Genomic DNA, 19,927 nt, shown 5'->3' with positions numbered 1-19,927 from the left:
GTATGCACAGAAAATGTTCTGATTCCGCTTCCAAACAACAAACGCAAATCGTCCTCGCAATGGCAACCCTCTAGTTAAAACAAAATGTCTGCCGATTCTCAATATCACGAACGTTAACGTTTACACGAGAGAAAAAAAAACCAGTATTATGTTCTGATGCGCATACAAATTGCGCATGTTTCAGTTAAAGGGAAAACAGTTCACTGTTTCATTCCCAAATTAAAAATTAGAAACACCTCAAAGAGCGGATATAAATAATTCATTTAAATAAAACGAGAACTAGGTACCACACGTATAAAACACTTGTGTACGCAAACGAACGTAACTACTCATTCACCTTATCACAATATGAAAACAAAGCAATATATTCTGATATCCATCTTGCAATAGTTATCAGACGACACGGTGACGCGAAAACCCGAATTCTTTCGATAAAACCTCAAGTTCTTATAGGCGTCAAGAGAGGTAGAGGTTATCTGACAGGGTGCCATTACGTACGCTTGAGCCTCATAACACTGGTGACCGGAGGTGGTATCTGAATTCGTAAGACATGATCATATACGTATAAATATGTATACTTTTTAGCATAAATGTCATTAGAAATAAACAGGTATCCTGCTATTATGGGAATTCAAATAAAAAAAATATTGTAAAATATAAAAATTATCTGGATAAATACTAAATCCGATGTCAATTTAAAGCTTTATCTGTTATTTATATAAAATATAAAAATACATATTGCAAGGCTCCAATTGATTAGATGAGCTTTCTCTGGTACAACAGCTACATGAATAGGTAACACCTGATACTTCTGTAGTTCTGCACAAACAGCTCTGCTACAGCAAAGCAAAACATCCCTTAATCTGTAACACAACAACGCTATTCCGGAACGTAACACAAACGTCGCGGTAACGTAATAGCATCTAAACAGTAATTTCATAATAACGAATAAGAACTAGGAAGTGCAGAATGTCTAACAGGAATTTCCTAGACAATTTGCTAGAACTAACTTTAGATCCACAAAACCTGGCAGTAACTATTCAGGAGCTTTATAGGAACAAACAGGAACTTTTATTGAGTTTAAGTGAATCTAACATTGACTTCCCAGGAACTACGCAGAATTATCACAGGAACTATACTTGAACTATCAGACACTTCACATTTACTTTTTCAGAAATTTCATAGGATTTATTTAGAAAGTATGCAAGAACATCATAGGATCTAACAAGAAATAACGGAATATTCAGAATCTTTGGGTAGCAGTGTACAGTAGAAATGGCTTGACCCAAAATATAAAGGGCATGTCTCACATAAACATGGATAGTGAATTCAACCTGCACAACACACCTACATATATATACATATTTATAAACTACATTTTGATTTCATTTTGTTAAGAACATTTTTTTTTTTTCAAAAACTGTTTTCCCCAGATTTGGGACTTGTGAAATCCATGGTTACCACATCAAAAAAGACCAAAATAAGCAAAATATCATGATTTTTAACCCAAAAATTGACCACCGCAAGTAGAATTGTTTTTCTTAAAACCTGTCTGAAATTAAATGTCGCCTACTCGGTAACAGAAATACTCACGTTTTAGCATAGGTCATTCCGGTGGATTTTTCACAATATTTACACATGTGCCGAGTACAAAAATAGACAACATGAAAAGCTAGCTTTTGTTGTGTAGACACAGATTTGTAAATGCCCAAAACTGTAGTCTCAAACCAAATTCGAATATATTTTTTTGAAAAATTATGAAGCCCACATAGTCAACTTCCTCATGTATATGCAAATTTTAGTGCTGATTTTTGTTTTTAAATTTTGATACATGTTATATTACAGGGGTCATTCATTGTATAAAAATATCACCCATGGCCATCGTACGCTACTGTACACTGCTACCTTACTTTAACATGAACTATTCATGAACTACACATGAACCATCAGGAACTTTGAAATCTATCAGGTACAGTGTACTTGAAGGATATAAAAAGGAAGTATTCGGGAACTGTACACGAACTTAAAAGATCTTTTCTTATATCATAAAATGGGTGGCAAAGTTGCTGTCATTCTGATCACACAATTGTCGATTTGCCCCAGATTTGATAAATTTCATTCCTTATCTGAAAACTGGAAATAAACTTAACATCACGATGTGCCAGAGGTCTTTACGTTGAAATATATTGTCCAGTAACAAAAACCCTTGATGTGTCATTTACGGTCGTTTTTATCTTTTTAACAAACAACGAATACCACCTAAATGATACCAATGTGTTCATTGAATAACTCCGGCATTGTCACCGAATCTGTACACCTCAAGTGAAGTAGCCTCCATGTTGGATGTGACTACGAACTCCTGTTTGGTGGGATGGACAATTATCCCGTATGGACTGGTGATACTAGAGAGACTGGGAACTAGTACCTTCCCCCGTGACCCGTCAGGTGAAACAATGTAAACATTGCCAAAGTTAGATCCACACACATATACATTGTTGTCACGGTCCAGTCCGATACCACGAGGATCACTCAGACCAGGGTCACTGTATCTGTAGTCTTCCACGTCGCTGTCTAGTCGTCTACACACGATGTCATTACCATCACTGTAGTAAAACGTTGACGTAGATGTAGATGTAGCAAGATGTGTGACGCTCCCACACTTCTTCTGTATTGACTTTTTAAATTTCCCATCTGATGACATTACTTCCACATTATTCCGAATACCAACTAGTATGTTATCTCCGAGAACTGCTATTCCATAGGTGGTACAGCTGATTGTTTCCGTTACGGTTAGCTGACCGTTCCGTAGTGTACATCTCATAAATCCACCTTCTCCAATGCTAACAAGTATCTCATCAATATTAAGTCCACGCGTTACATTATATGGGTTTCTTTTTACTTTGTATTCTCTCTTGTAGCGATACTTGTCATCAAACAACACGAGTCTGCAGTTGTAGTTATCTGTGACAAGTAACTCATCGTTATCAGTAAACATTCCTCCTGTAAAGAAAGGCGTTTCTTCTCCTGCCAGTGAACGTCTGTCGACCGAGAGTACACAAGATACGGAACCAGTCCACACATCCACTGTTGCCGGTCCTTGAGTTGGAGATCCGACGAGGTCGGACGCTGAAGTAGAGTCGGCAAATGTTGTAGCTGAAGGTTTTGCCATCAGAGTAGCTAGCAAGGTACCGATACGTGAATCCGCTTTCCGTGATGTCGATGATATTTTCGATGTCACGTCAACTTTCGCAATGGATGTCAATTTCAAGATGTCGTCGATAACAGTTCCTATATTGAGTTTCAGGTCAAACGTGTTAGGCTGCTTCTTGGTGTTTTGATCCATGCGGCGATAATGTCCCGACATCTGATGTTTCGTTTTCTCTCTCGTGATGAATCGCTGACGGTCCGTCCCCTGCTTGTCAATACGAGTCATCAAAATATTGGAATTTTCTGAATTTGTGCGGAATTTCTTTACACAATTCATTCGATCAGAAACCTGTTTTCTGAGTGTGTTGCATTTATCCGCGAGTTCCGATTTAAACGTTATGTTGAGACCATCAAGCTTGTCTTTGGCTTGCTGTATTATTCGCGCCACCTCCACTGTTACTTCCTTTTCTTTTGAGTTCAATAAGGTCATCTCAGACTCATCGTCCTCTAACATCGTCGTTGCCTCATCTTTGATATTTTCCCATGCTGTGTCAGGTGAAGGTTGTCCGGTGACGCTTGTCTTGATCACGTCATCTATTGGTTTGATGCGATTACAATTTTTGTGTGAAACGGACACACATATACCACAACACATAGAGCTGTGATCAAGACAGTAAACATCCAAGGGCCGTCCTTCGTGAATTGGACAGTTTTCGCTAACCTTTGCATCGCCAAATCCTCTATCTTTGCTGGGAACAAGTCGGTGTTTTGCTGACACTTTGATCCGTTCGTGAAAACTTCTACATTGTTTACAGAGCAATTCAGCGCAGTCAGTGCACCAGACAACGGAAGGATTCGATTCTCCTACCCTTTGACAAGCCTCACAGTTCTCGTCATCCGACGTCTTTACTGTGGGGTTGATGAAGAGATTGTTTATGGGAAACGAGGTCCCGCAGGTGTTTACATCCGTGTTGACGTCACGTGGGCTAGTTGGTTTGTCACAGACTGGACATGGAAAGTAGTGACGGTCCTCGTCTGCAGTCCTGTGTTCTTTATTGATATATGACGTCAGACACGGGCAGCAGAATGTGTGGTTACACGGTAGCTCCCTCGGTTGGTTGTACGGCTTCATGCACAACAAACACTTGTATTCTGGTGTTGGGGAGGCTTCGGCCATCTTAGGTTTATATCAGGACATTGCTGTAAAACAGAAACAAGTCATATTTTAGAACTGAACAAATGCTTCCAATGTTTGAGATATAAAAATTGATGTTGATAACATTTATCGGCTGGATAACTGAAACATTTTGATATGATTACATTTTAATACAATATTACTGACACGGGACTTTAGCAGGGCCTTAATGTGAACTATAAAAAAGTTATATTTTACAACTTAACCAAAGTTTCCAATACTTGACATAACTATTTCCCAGTAGTACAATTTACTGACCCAATAAAATAGCCGTTTCTATTGCGTTTTTGTACGCGGAAGTGAAACGGCTGGATTACTGAGAATATGTAATAATAAAAGTGTAACCTGCTTCAACCTCAACCAACGTATCTACATGCGAGTGCAATGAGGCATTGTGCTGTTTATTGAATGAGCAGTACAGGTAGTTACAAAGCGTACCGCGTGTGTGTAGTAACACATAAACAGATCAATAAGTACCAGACCTACATAATACCGGGCTAGCCGACACGTATTACTATGGGTAATGACAGGTAATTGGTCTTATACGAAGCACAAGCCAATGGGGAAAATTTGTTTAATGGATATTTTTCAACATTAAAAAAACCCCATTATATAAGGGCGGGTGAGAGGCCAGCAATACGGATCTGCTGAGAACACGTTGGTTTGTCTGTCTGACAGACTTACTATTTGTTTAGTAGACTCCTCCCGAGTTCGTATTTATATGGAGTTATGTGAAACCACAGGAACCCCTCTTCAGACCAAACTCGCTGTCCACTATCGAACTCCCCCATTTCATATAACTTAATATTGATAGACGGTAGGGGGGAGGGGGTGTAGTGTCGAAGGAAAATTAATTTCTAATACAAGCACATGTGCTCAGACATGTCATTCGGTTAGAATTTAAGGTCATGAGGTACAGTACTATAGGGATATCCTACCTTGGTTACGCTTAGTAGTTTAAATTTGATATGATATGTAGACAATTAGCAACACCGTTACAATATCAGTCAAAATGTTAATAAAAACGGTTTTCAATCTCGTTGATTTCTATATCTTATATGGTCAATTAGGAGGAGGGTCCACCTACAATATAGTCCACTGCATGTCATGCTTGTACAACATTCTTTGTGTTTGAAGTCTAAACGTAGACGTTTAAACTGAAAATCTTTATCTAAATTATCAAAAATAACAACTATAGATATGACAATAACAGAGTATCGTTATTAACTACATAATTTCGTTAAATGCTGACCTTTGTAGATGTTGGCGTGATCGGCTGTGTAGTTCCTGGTAGGCTTAATAATCTGGGTATTTCCGAGTTCAAAGATCACAACGGGAGATAACTCCAAAATACATGGGTTGACACGTTACATTATTCATTATCCAGATCTTATGCATTCAAGATTTGCTTATATGAGATTTTCATTCAGTTTAAGTTTAAAACTCAGGTGTCGAATGTTAGTTGTGATTATGAAAGGTTTTGCACGTAAGGAACGCTAATTAAGCACCAAATAGGTTTTTTTCCAGTTCGCCGTATTGACACGATGTCAATACGTACATTCGGTGCCTTTAGTCCATAGCACATGTACGCCCACTGTTGTATCAGGTATAGTGGTCAACGCTTATGCAATACTTATCCTTGGTACTATGAATATTGCAAGGAAAATAAATGAAAGGAAAAATAAAATTGTAATCTAATAAACATCAATCCAATGGGTCGATTGGTGTTTGACATATTAGGTTATGTAATTATGTATATTTTATGTATATGCAAGATATTTATTTAATGTCTTTTGATAATCGTATGTGCGTCATGTTTTATTAAAAAAAGTATGTAACAGTTATTAATTTCCATTGAGTAGCCTCTTTTGATACAGGAACATCTAGCTTGTCCAGGCTCAATTGAAAGTAATATACTATAGAAACAATTGTTTCACATATTGAGTCTAGAACGGTAAACCAAAGGCTAATAGTATTCAATGCATCGTAACATACAAGGTCCGCAGCTTACGTACATCTTTGGATATTATTCAGCAACGCAGCAAATTGTCGGTTTTTTTATTTCTGAAATACATCATTTCGTTCCCCACTGTGGGATTCCACGTTCAAACAACCGCCAAAGAGTAATAAGAGAGATAAAACACCGAATAGAACTTTATTTTTTTAATAAAATAGAGTTTATTACTTGTAATACATATACAATGATATATATATATATATATATATATATCTTTATTCAGTATTCCGGGTATACTATAGATACAGATGTAATTCTTTGTTGATGAATTAAATACGAGGAAGGCAGGTATTCAATATTGAATCAATACATCAAAAAATAACAAAATACTGAAACTAACGTTAAATATAAAACATGAGTAGATCGAGAAATCGCACATTGGTAAACGACTACAAAACTTATAAGTATATAGATATTGTAGATATCGGAGACGTAAAAGCATACCGGATTGTTGACGTCTGTAAATATCTAAGATGAAAATAACGTCTTTTTGAATGTAGACATGTAAAGCCACATTCAATACATTTCTGATATTCATATTAAGATAAGAACATCACCGAAGAAAAACAATTATATTGGAATGTAAACATGTAAAGTAACATGTAATCGCTTTCTGATATTCACGTCAAGGTTATCAAACATGCTTTTGTGTTGCATGCCCCTAGTTCAGTTAATGTTTCCCGGGCTGTCTGATTCGATGATAAGATGGCTGATATTCCAATCGAGGCTATCCATGACCGTTACTCGGTTTATTTTTCCTCGGTCTGTATCAAAAATTTAACCGATGCTTAGTTTTCTGATTTTCACATCGAGGCTATCAACATCACACCTGGGCATGTCCCCACGAGGAACAGGTTCATGTTTACGTTTTACTCCGGTAGTTCTGTCCGGTTGGCAGCTGTCCAATGTGAGCTCACCGAGTCGGTAGCAAAGGACATTTATTTCGGCCAGTCGTAACCTCTCCTGAAAACGAAATAAACGGATGACTTTCAAAATAGTAATATCCAATATATCTAAAGCACACCGCGGTATTACAAAGCCCCCTAGCTCTAAGACCGTTGTTAAGGGGGAAAGTACCGCTGCATCAGGTAAACTATGGAAGAAGAGTTCCAGTTCGATAGCTTTTCTTTTTACTTCCCATGTCAATGTATTCATTTTTCATTTTGAAACTGCAATTGAATTTCCTGATTATTTCTAGATAGCACCATTGGTAAATTGCAGGTTTGAAGTACCGATGTATGTCAATTCCATTTAGATACTGATAGTAATTGACTATTCCCAAACTTTAGTATTAGCAATATGAATGTACAATCCATTCAATGTTCAAAGCTGGTTGAGAAGTGGTTTTGTGCATAAATACATGTTTTATTTTTTTCAATTATCTTTTAAAGAAGTACAGTTCCAAAAACATTATGATTTTAAGCACTGAGAACGTTCTTCAAGCTCTGTTATTGCAGGGCCTGACAACAATTTTAAAGAAAGATTTGGTTTGGTTTGTTTGTGTTTTATGTCCTATTAACAGCTATGGTCATTTAAGGACGTGCCAGGTTTTGGTGCTGGAGGAAAACCGGAGCTCCCGGGGAAAAAAATACCGACCTACGGTCAGTAACAAGCGACTGCCCCACGTCGGCCTCGAACCCGCGACCCAGTGGTAGAGGGCCAGTGGCAGCAGAATGTCAGACGCTTTAACCACTTGGCCACCGCGAAAGAACCCGTTAAATAGAGCGAAACCTATTATAACACCCTCTATAGCAATTCCCCATATCCTCTTCTATTTCGAGGTCTTAACTTGGTAATCTGGATGTTAATTTCTATAAAATTAATCCTGGTAAGAATATCTTTAATATCATGTCGAACTCCTCTAATGCCAAACTCTAACTATGTTTATGGCTCCAACTTCTTCCAAATAACAAGTGTCGAATGTATATGTTCTGTGCACGAAAATATACGTTGTTGATGCGTTTAAGAAACCGAACGCCGGTTAACTTTGTCAAAGTGAAACTGAACATATGTCTTTTAAGGTTTTGTTAAATTATTTTTTAAATAAGTCCTCAAAATACTTGAAAATGTCATTTTTAACAACTGCTCAAAATATCGTCTAACTCACATGAGAGACACACCAATGATGACCATTGCACAAATTAATGTTACTTACCCTAGCAGCACGAGCTAGGTCGTTGTCCTGTGACGTCACTTCCTGTCTACCAAGGCTGCGTATCGCTTTCCTCTTTTTATTCGAACTGTTTCGTGGAGGTGAAATACAAGTGAAGTTTATAAAAAAATATATATACACAAAAAAAATCAACAGTATTTTCTTGATATGAATAATTATTGATATTATATTCCACATTTAAGGATAATAGGTTTGAGTAAATTAAACTGTATACATGTGATTTGTAGCAGAGATATTTCAGTTCATAAATATCTCGCTGTATCAAAGCATTACGGTTACTTCAAATATATGCAATAAATAAAAATATACCCATTACATACAAATGACCATTAATTGAATACATAATAAATGTTCTTAGCGGAGGTAAATAATTCCGACAGGCGATGCATGTTATAATGTAATAAGTGTCATGCATATGTTACAAAAAATATCGTGCATCTTGCATTTTACATATCGTAAATGTAACACTACACACCGCGCATGTTTAGATAAGCATCGTGCATGTTACAACACGTGTAGATTTTTTTTACAATACAACTTGTAATGTATATGTTACAATATTTATCTTGCATTTTACAAGTCGTATCGTGCATGTTACAGCACGTGTAGATTTTTTTACAATACAACTTGTAATGTATATGTTACAATATTTATCTTGCATTTTACAAGTCGTATCGTGCATGTTACAATAAGTGTAGTGCGTGCTACAATGAGTATCATGCATGTTATTAAAGTATCGTGCTATTACGATTAACATCTTGCATGTCAAAACACATTTCATACAACATGTATCTTGCATAATACAGTAAGTATCGGTCATGCTATAATAAGTTTCGTGTATGTGAAAATAAGCATTGTGTATGTTAAAATAAGTTTCGTAGATGTTTAATTAAGTATATTGCATGTTACAATAACTATCGTGCATGTTACGATAAATATATCGCATGCTACAATAAGTTTCGTGCATGCTACAATAAGTTTCGTGTATGATAAAATAAGTTTTGTAAATGTAAGTATCTTGCATGTTATAATAAATATCCTGCCTATAACAATACGTATCGTCTCTGATACAATATCATAATGTATGTTCTGTTCTTACCGTTTTCTCCTTCTCTTTCGAATTTTCTCATGGTCAGAAAAAACGGACATGTATGTCTTCTGTTAGGCCGGACAACATAAAAAGAGGATTGAAGAAAAGAAAGTAGAAAACACAGAAAGAAAGACAATCAAAAGAATGAAAGATATAAAGAAACAGATAATATACACAAATAAAAACAGAGATTATTTGCTAAACATAACGTGGTAGACGACGAAGCACAAACACATTGCAACAAAACATATATGTATTAATGAAAGGATAGAGATAGAAAGGAAAGAGAATTTATGTTCATATATCTATTATATTTAGATAACAAGATGTGAATGTTTCGATATTTACCGTGGCTACAGGGCAAAGCGGCTCAGCGATCTCTGCGCCAGTTTCCGGTTGACTGTTTGGCTCGCTGTAGAAAACGCCCGATTTTTTCTCTTCTGATGAATGTTTGTTGTTTCCTTTCTTGTTTCTATGACAACACTCTTCCTTCCTCTTCTTCTTCTTCGATCTGTGAATAAAAAATACAAATCAATTTTACGAGAATTCACCGATCTACTGAAATGATTGAAATACGCTTAAAACGTGTGACTGTCACATACATTTATTATAATGTAGGAAGATGCTCCTGTGGGAAAATCAACGTAAAATGATTTAATCAGACATTTTTGTAATAAATTGCCTTTACCGTTTCTTTCTTTTCTTTGGTGATGATTCCTCGTGGTCAGACAAAACATACATGTACGTCTTCTGTGAGGTGTGAAGTTGACAGACAGAAGAAGAGTAAGAAATGGAGAGGATAAAGAACAAAGAGAGAGAAGAAAAAAATTAGAAGAGGAAAGAAAATGGTTATTATATGTAATTACACAAACAGAAAGCAAGGAAACAATGACAGGTGCAATAGAACATGAAGCAAAAGTATCAACGTGCATACACAATCACAAAATAAACAGAACATAAAGTCAAAGGGTTTCTAAATTAACACTGATAACAGCATCAGATGCTGGACAAACATTTGTTTAACGCAGGTACCAGTTTACGAGAGTGAAGATGAACCAATAGCGAGTGGAAAACTTCTGTTTTTCCTTACCGAAGCAACAAGATCAATAGGTTCCGGGGTGTCTCGTTCCTTGTTAAGCTCAGTGGTGTTACTTCCCTGTGATTCGTTACAAGCACTATTTGGATTCTGGTAGCTTGCACTAAACACGAAAAGGCTAGTACCTTGGTCATTGAAATTGTAACCTTGATCATTTTTGTCCACGTATTGGTCGTTATAACCAAGACTTGGCTGACTATAGCTACCGATTGCGGGGCTATTTGTAGTGTTCGGTGAGCTACACTCAGTGTTTTGATATACATTGTTTTGCTGGCGTCGTCGGGCGTTTTTTGACTTGCTGTGACTTTTGATTCGTCGTTTGTATTTGTCGTTTTGTTGGTCTAGGCACGAAACCCTGTCAGCATAAACTTGTGAGCCCTCGGAGTGTGTCGGGGACATTTCACCAGAGGAACTCGTTTTTTGCTCTTCGTCTACTTTTCTCCTTAAACCCGACAGCCAGTCGTTTATTTTTTCCACAATTTTCGGGTCCTTTGCATTTATGGGACACGCTGGCTCCTGGAGTCTCTGTAACATTAATTAAAGATAGATAGGTATAGACATTATGTAGACTACATCCCCGTTTCTAAAGGAAACGGCAGAATCAGTTTCAGCACCTTTATCACTATACTGTATAATATGTCATTGAAAGTATAGGTACTGTACCTGATGATTGGAAAACGGCACAAATTAGCGCTATATTTGAAAAGGGTGACAAGTGTGACCCTGGAAATTACAGACCGGTCAGTATAACGTCCATCGTATGTTAAGTATCAGAAACAATTTTAAGAAGTCAAATTCTGAAATGCATTACGATCGATTCTCCATTATTAAAGAATCTATACGGATTTGTATCAGGGAGATATTCTAGTTTACAACGTCTTAAAGTATTAGACGAATGGACCGAACTGTCAGATCATGGAGTTGCGATTGACTTTATATTATACATAGACTTCAAAAAAACGTTCGATACTCCTCCACAGTCTTCTAAGGCTTCTTAGAAAAATGTCCTCATACGGAATAAGTGACGAAATCATGAACTGGACGTCCAGTTTTATTTTCGACAGACAGCAACGTGTATCATTGAACGAAGACAACTCAAAATGGACTAAAGTAACATCTGGAGTACCCCAAGGATCAGTGCTAGGACCAACATTATTCGTGATATATAAATTAAGATGTGGAAAGATCAATCACAAAGACAGGGAATAAAAGAACATTCAATGTGATTATTTCCACCAAATTCTAGATTAGTTATCCGCAAGAATGGTATTGCCTTATGAATTGTAAGGATATGGAACAACCTTCCGGAAAATGTGGTATTAGCACCGACTGTAAACACTTTTGAAAATAACCTGGATAAGCATTGGGAGAACCAGGAACTCATGTATATATAATATAAGTAACATCACATTCATAAATTGTTAAATAGTTCAGTGTTATGGTTTTGAGTGTGGTGTAGAGGATAACTTAACTTAATACAAATAAAAAAATGCACACTGCTCAGCCGTATTAACAATCCCTTTCCCACTGCAGGCAAAACACAATGGAATTCCATTGTATTTTCCCGGTATAAAGTCAGCTTATCTTAATTTCGTTTAAGAAAAAAAATCCGCAGCGGGATTAGGCCAAAAGGGCAACAGTTTGTTAAAAGTGACCATACTGTAATCGGAGGTCCACTGTATCCTATCCGAATATTGCCCCCCCCCCCCCTACAAAAAGATATAGCCCACTTCTACTGACCCCTCCGGTACCCAGCTTTTTCTGTCTCCTTCACCCCGCTCACACATCCTTCCCGGCTCCGCCATTCCCCTTGCCCAGGTCTCCCTTTCTCTCTGAAGAAAATACCCCCTCCCCTCCAACTTTAAGGTGGTCATTTAGATTGACAGAGAAATTACATTACTTAGCAGTCCAGGGACCGAAGGCAAAAATGGTTGGGGTAAGTATTTAGCCGGGGAGATCCTACAAGGAGTAAGAAAGTGGTGAATGGGTTTTTTTCTGTCAGACTCGTCATAACCTGTCCCCTGTACTTCCAGTAATGTTTCTCGGTTCCTTTGGACAACTCTCCTCCCTGTCCCTTGGGCTACTGTTTATACATAAAACTTGCCATACACAGATTACCTATCCGTGCCTTGTCCCCGGTCCCCCGGGCAAACTGTTAAACTTTTAGTTTTAAAACACATACTCACCCTCTTGCTTCCAGCTCGACGGGTTACTGGAGCTGATACAAGGTAGGGTGGTACCCTTCCTCTTGATGGTCGGGGTATCCGACTGTTAACGTGAACGTTCTCAGATCTTTTTGCGTCATCCATGTCAACTGAAATATATACATTTTCTATTGTATTTATCAGTTACCGAAAGAAACATATTTGCAACAAAAGAACTTAAAGTTCTCTTTGATAGACATAAACTATATTATTGCGTTCCCTATAGGAACATATGTTTATAGACAATTAGTATAATTCTTTAAGTAACAGGCTTTAATTTTACATCCCAATTACATAATCGTTATAGATAAATGGATAGTGGAAACAAAACTAATAGAGTTCTATCGTTAGGTTGAAAGGGTCTTGTTCCATACAGTACCATCAGCCGAATGAATGCCGCCAAAATCCAACCCCCTCCTACTTCCCACCACCCTCATCGTATCTGTATGTCGTTAGAGCCCAATTCTGGTGTGATGAACGACGAGGGAGGTGCTGCCTGGTCTTATTGACTGTCTCGACTGATTTTGCGCTGACTGTATACTCATCCAGTTGGTTCCAGTTTATGCCAGTTCTCACAAAGTATGAGTTCTTGTACCGTTCTGTTTTGGCTTGCGGGATTTCAAAACACTTTGAGATGTTTTTGACCTGTTTTGTTATGATATTGTTCGTGATGCAGTCACTGAACTTCTTTGCTCTGATTTGTCTTCTGTTTGTTGATTTAACCACAAAATCTTCAGGGGTAGTGCCGGGACCAACCCCTCAACCACCTTATATAAGAGCATTCTAGTGTCTATTGACAATTATGAAATAAATACGTGACCAATTATTGTCAATAAAAGATGTTCCACTTACCTGTTGTAAAGTTTTTATAAAAAAGAACGGTCTTCGGTAAATTTTCTAAAAATAATCGCAAAATACTGCTGATAAATATCGCACGCAAATTTCCGTGTGGCGCATTTGTTGTTATGGAGGAACCACGTGACATCAATTATTGATGACGTCAGTGTCTTTGTGACGCAGACGATCTGTCTAAAAATCAAATAGGCTAAGCAATTTCCGGTTTCTTATTATAAAGGTTGTTGTTTTCTGATAAAGATATAATAACAATCGATGCAATAACAATGTAATTCTTTTTAAATAATTTCTATGATCTCCTTTTTTTTTCTTGCACCAAAATACCTTACACTCGATGTTTTGGAAGAATATTCAGCGTCACGACAGCGGTACCTCGGAGTTCGAGGCCATTTTGAGTACTAACGTTAACAGTTATGCTTGATCAACGATTTCATCATGACTTCTCGGTTATGAAAAATAGCATTATCCCCCATTATATCAAAATTCATTATATAAGCATGGTAGCAGAACAATGATTTGTACTAGTGGCACTTGCCCGGACCAGAGTCAGAAATCAGATGAAATAGTTGCCGGATTGCTGTGCAGAGTTATTTTTCGCGTTGGCTTATTTACCTAAAGGTACACGTTCGGCCCCTTGGTAAGTCCGGTAATCCCAGATTTTTTTTGTCTTGAGCAACTGAGCATTTACTTTGAGTATCTTAAAAGTTCTTAGTGTTGACTTAGCGGGACATTCACACCAAAAAAAAAAAAATGTGAAAGGCATTGAATTTCTTCTTTCTCTTGATTTTTTTTCTCCATTTTTTTTGTTACATCTACATGAAACAGACATTACACACATACTCTCACTTGTAGACAGAAGACATATGATGTTTAAATACACAAATTTCAACACATTTATAATACTGTGCAGCACTAAGAGAAGTGCCCCGATCTCCCCTACCTGAAGATGTGAAAATACTTAAATTATTTTAATTATGTACTTCAATTGCGAACGAGAGGATGCTTTTGTCAATACTGATGATATCATTTACTCTGGAAAACATTAGCGAAATATTTAATTTCACGAAATTGACGCGAATATCAATCTCTGGTGAAAACAAAGTAATTAACAGTAAAAAGGAGTTGTACAAATTACCCTGTATTTCGGCTACATACTTGCATGGTGCGGCATGAAGTAGTGAACAATTTTAAGGAACCTTTTAAGACATTTTTCTTCATTTTGTTTTTCGAGATATTTTTTTTATCAAGAAATGGTACAGAGGAAAGCATGTTCTTGTTGAAGATGACACATATCTCAAAACAGTATACGTAACGATGTACCTTAGACCTCAGTGGCGGATACAGGGATTTTGAAAGGGAAAGGGGTATGAAGTTTTGCTTTCGAAATATCAATGGACCAAACGTCCGTGTGCTAGCGCGCGCGAAGTCTTAGGAACAGGCGACATGCCCCGACGGTCATAAACTTTGAAAGAAATATCATTTGCATGCCGTGATAGGAACACTATGTGTCATTATGCCTAGTGCTTGAAATTCATGACGCTATCATACTGGGTTATATGGTAACCATCGTTCCGTCAATGTCATTTGATACCACAGGGACTTGAGAATTAGTTTCAGTTGTATTTATACCTAAAATAATGTAATGAGAGTAATTTTACACCTTTGAGGGCTTTAGATCAACTTTCGATAAAAAAAAATACCCCTCCAATGAAACACATTATCAAGTCCCTGTGGTTATTACCAGGCATTTCTCCTTATCTTTGACTTAGATCCTTTGGTGACCTAACATGCATCCCGACCTCGACTGAATATATTAAGGCAGGTGTCACATGCTGGGCAAGAAACAATTTGCATTTAACCGTCTTTATCGCGAACTTTTTGTTTGGATTCCTACCGATTTCTTGCCTTTTGTTTTTATGTCTGTTCGAGTCAAGGCCTCAGTTTCAACACAGTTGCTTCCTCAAGTGAATTAATTGATTTTAAGCCTTTATCTCCATCGGAAATCAGCATTGCTGGAGTTTAAATTAAAGAAAATTCTCTGAGTTGACGATTATTTTTCTAACTTAAATCAATGCTTTCAAATATGAAAATTTCCTGATGTTAAAGAACATTCACGAAAACTGGGTCAGTGCCCACTCTTTTAACAAGAGGCCCAAGAGGGCCTGTATCGCTCACCTGAATATTTAACCAGTCATAGCAAAATATTCTCATTAAATATTATATTGCACTAAAAATATTTCCCTCGCAAACTTTGTTGGCTCCATCTGTTGAAACTACCAGCAAAATATTATTATAAGATTCTATGCTTTTTGATTCTTCTTCAGAAGTTGCTTGACATATTTTTCCCTGTGATCTTGTAAGTAGGTCAATGTCATTTTCCTTCTCAAATTGGTTAGCTCTATTCCAAAAAGCTACCAGCCAAATCTTATGAATCCATTCCTTTTAGTTCTCAAGAACAAATCCATTAAAATGTTGTTGACCTCTGTGACCTCTAAAGTAGGTTGAGGTCATTTTCATTTGCAAACTTTGGTGAGCTCTATCCCGGGAAGTCACCAGCCAAATATTATAATTTTATGCCTTTTAATTCTTCAGAAGAAGCTGTTTGAACTGTTTGACATATTTGAACGCTGTGACCTTGAAAGTAGGTCAAGGTCATTTTCATTCGCAAACTTTGTTTGGCTCTTTCCCAGGAAGCCACCTGCCAAATATTAAGATTTTATAACTACCAGTTCTTCAGAAGAAGTCGTTTAAAGTGTTTGACATATCTGCCTCATGTGACCTTAAAAGAAGGTCAAGGTCATTTTCATTCTCAAACTTTGTTCGGCTCTTTCCTAGGAAGCTACAAGCCAAATATAGAGATTATATACCTTTCAGTTCTTCAGAAGAAGTCGTTTGAAGTGTCTGACACATTTGACTCCTGTGACCTTGAAAGAAGGTCAAGGTCATTTTCATTCTCAAACTTTGTCGGGCTCTATCCAAGGAAGCCATCAATCAAAAATAAAGATTCTATACCTTTCAGTTCTTCAGAAGAAGTCATTTGAAGCTTTTGACATATATGACCCCTGTGACCTTGAAAGTAGGTCAAACTAGTTTTCATTCTCAAACTTTGTTGGGCTCTATCCCAGGAAGCCACCAGCCAAATATAAAGATTATATACCTTTCAGTTCTTCAGAAGAAGTCGTTTGAAGTGTTTGACACATTTGACCCCTGTGACCTTGAAAGAAGGTCAAGGTAATTTTCATTCTCAAACTTTGTTGGGCTCCATCCAAGGAAGCCATCAGCCAAATATGAAGATTCTATACCTTTTAATTCTTCAGAAGAAGTCGTTTGAAGTTTTTGACATATTTGACCCCTGTGACCTTGAAAACAGGTCAAGGTCATTTTCGTTCTCAAACTTTGTAGGGCTCCTACCAACGAAGCTTTCAGCCAAATATCATGACTCTAGGCCTGTCCGTTCTTCAGAAGAAGTTGTTTAAAGGAAAAGTTGACAGACGAGGATGGACGGACAGATGGACGATGCGCCACGGCATAAGCTCACTTGGCACTTCGTGCCAGGTGAGCTAATAATGAGCTTGTTCCAGAATATTTTTGTTGACTATGGGATATAGATTGCTACAAAACGTACTAGTATTTTAATTTTGCCAGATGGAATGACGTGCAAGAAATCATCAAGCCCTCTACCAAATCAGTGTGAAGATGTATTTTAAAACGGTTGACCCTTGTGATCTTAAAAATGGGTCAAGGTCATTTATTTTAGGAAAGTCCAACAGAGGTCATAGTGGCCATCTTGAATTTCTCTTCATTGACAAAAAATGCTCACCTTCAGAGCCATTTAAGAAAAAATATTTGGTCAACATCTGTATAACTCTTCTTGAGAAGATGTTATTGAAATTTAACGTTGACATAGGCTACCGACTAGTCCCTGGGCATTTTGCTCTCTCGAGTTCAAACGAGCTAATAACAACACAAATAAGTAAGATTGCCACACTGTAATGTTTATTTACAGATAAACTTGACCATACATAAAGTTAATACGATGAAGAATACATATATATTCATGTACCTCTCTCACCCAAGCCTTGTATCAACTACATAACGAGGTTCACCTTACATCTGGTCAACCCCATGTAACTAACTAGCCTAGACTCTGCCTTATAACTATAACAGAAAGTGGGGCGACACGCTTAACAGGAATGACAGCACACAAATCTAACACCCAGATAGTCTATACACAACCTGATTAGGAAAAACCTATAAATCGTTTCCTTGTTTTTTTTTACTTATGTGTATTTAATTGGTGCAGACATATCTGGTTGTTGACTTGTATGTAATATGAAAATATTAAATTGGAGGTGAAAAATATATCTGATACACTGCATGATGAAAAGTGTTTCTATCACAAGAACTTCTATTTTTAATGATAAATAGTGATAAAACCACCAATAATAAATAGTAGGAAGTATGGATACAGAGGAATCTTGATGAAAATGAAATATCTAGGATAACCATTTTTCCTGATGAACACAGCATTCTGGGATGCACTGTGAAAATTGTCCTATCAAACACCACAAAGACCATGATTTTCTGTCGGAATAGTCAGATTACGGAATCCACAGATCCCATGAACATCGAAATACAAATCCTGGAACTTTATTGAATGTTTGGTTTATAGAGCTTTCCACATTTCAAAGGGTTTGGTTAACCCATTTACCTCTAAAATAACATTTGAACCTTACCAAATCAAAGACTGGGCAAGTCCAGTTTAAAAATTTAGGGGTGAATGGGTAAAAGACATGTTCCACAGTTATATCAAAGCACCTGAAGATTGCTCAGCTGTAAAATGTCCAATCAAACCCTACACAACTAAATTAAAACAGCTCCTCTCTAGACATCGGATTGAATTGTACAATATAGAATTACAGTATAATACGGGATACACATGGTCGGGGAAACAAATACATATACACGTCTTAAAGAAAACATTGAATATGTTGAACTATGACTTATTAATAATGTGGAGGATATCGCAAAATGTGTGGTCTAGGTCAGAATTTAAAATCTGATAACAAGATTACATGTATTAATTACAAATATTTACAAACGACACATGAAGAACGATAAAGCTTAAATACACAAGATTTATGACAATCAGTCAGCCACACAACTCAATTGTAAACAAGTCACAAAACATAACCGACTCATTAAAGTGATACAGAGAGGCGTCGCTGGCAATGAAATTTACAGCACTATATAGTCAAGTACAATCTTAGTCACCAAAATGTTTGTGCAAGTGATGTCCAAAATGGCATACAATGTTACATAATGTCACAGAAACATCACAGTACGAATGTTTATCGTAAGCATCCAATATTATGTAAACATTTGATGTTACACAGCCTACAAAGACAATGTATCTAATACACACAGGTGCGTTAACGTTCATTTCGACATTAGATCTTGATAGCAATGATTTCAGAGTAATAAGTTACTATACAAGCTATGAATTCAACCACCACCGATACCTAAAATATATATTGTTTTGACCAGACTGCACTTATACGTAGCGTTACACAGTATCACATGTAAACAAATGTTTAGCCTTATTGCAAACCCCACGCTGCAAATTTCCAGAATTCACAACATTCCTAAACAGCATGCCACTACACACTTGCTGTTTTCACCATCTTGCTTTCATAAACAATAGCAATCTAATTACAGCAAACAATACTTGTTACACATCTCTCAGCCGAATCCTTCATACAAGTTGGTTAGTCAAGTCTTTTTATTTCATTAATGTTAAGTTTTGTTTGTTAATCAAATGTGTCAAGTTATCTGTTTGTGACATTTACCAAGAAAAGCAAATTAATAAATTGTATAATTAAGTTTAATTTCGAATACTGGACAGCATGAATGAATAAATTTATCATTTGTTAGTTTCATTCAAAGCACTATAAACAGGAAATACAAAAGTGTACATCAACTGTATAATGGTTTCCTGTTTAAAACAAATATTTACTGTATACATATGTATGTAGTTCAGCTATAACACTTTTTAATGGTCACCCCATTTTAGTGGTAACCAGGATATAAGAGGCAAGTCAATTTCAGTGTTCAGGAAAAATGTGTGTATTTTTCTATTAATTGCTATCA

At 36.8% G+C, this 19,927-nt stretch overlaps 2 protein-coding genes across 2 annotated transcripts; both read right to left on the bottom strand.

The window, feature by feature from the left end:
- Positions 1 to 1,699: 1,699 nt before the first annotated feature.
- LOC110454257 (tripartite motif-containing protein 2-like) lies at positions 1,700 to 5,670 on the bottom strand. Its single transcript, XM_021503683.1, has 2 exons — positions 5,595 to 5,670; positions 1,700 to 4,347 (listed from the first exon to the last, which is right to left on the bottom strand). The coding sequence occupies exon 2, from the start codon at positions 4,322 to 4,324 to the stop codon at positions 2,279 to 2,281; it is 2,046 nt and encodes a 681-aa protein (XP_021359358.1). The 5' UTR covers positions 4,325 to 4,347; positions 5,595 to 5,670; the 3' UTR covers positions 1,700 to 2,278.
- A 921-nt stretch (positions 5,671 to 6,591) lies between these two features.
- LOC110454252 lies at positions 6,592 to 13,869 on the bottom strand. Its single transcript, XM_021503677.1, has 8 exons — positions 13,775 to 13,869; positions 12,905 to 13,032; positions 10,713 to 11,243; positions 10,311 to 10,372; positions 9,971 to 10,133; positions 9,632 to 9,690; positions 8,515 to 8,599; positions 6,592 to 7,322 (listed from the first exon to the last, which is right to left on the bottom strand). The coding sequence occupies exons 2-8, from the start codon at positions 13,025 to 13,027 to the stop codon at positions 7,137 to 7,139; spliced, it is 1,209 nt and encodes a 402-aa protein (XP_021359352.1). The 5' UTR covers positions 13,028 to 13,032; positions 13,775 to 13,869; the 3' UTR covers positions 6,592 to 7,136.
- Positions 13,870 to 19,927: the final 6,058 nt, after the last annotated feature.

This window comes from Mizuhopecten yessoensis, unplaced genomic scaffold (genome assembly GCF_002113885.1).
Source record: "Mizuhopecten yessoensis strain PY_sf001 unplaced genomic scaffold, ASM211388v2 scaffold7725, whole genome shotgun sequence".
NCBI classification, from domain to species: Eukaryota; Metazoa; Mollusca; class Bivalvia; order Pectinida; family Pectinidae; genus Mizuhopecten; species Mizuhopecten yessoensis.
The sequence above is the reverse complement of the archived record's forward strand: the minus strand, read 5'-3'. Positions and strand labels throughout refer to the sequence as shown.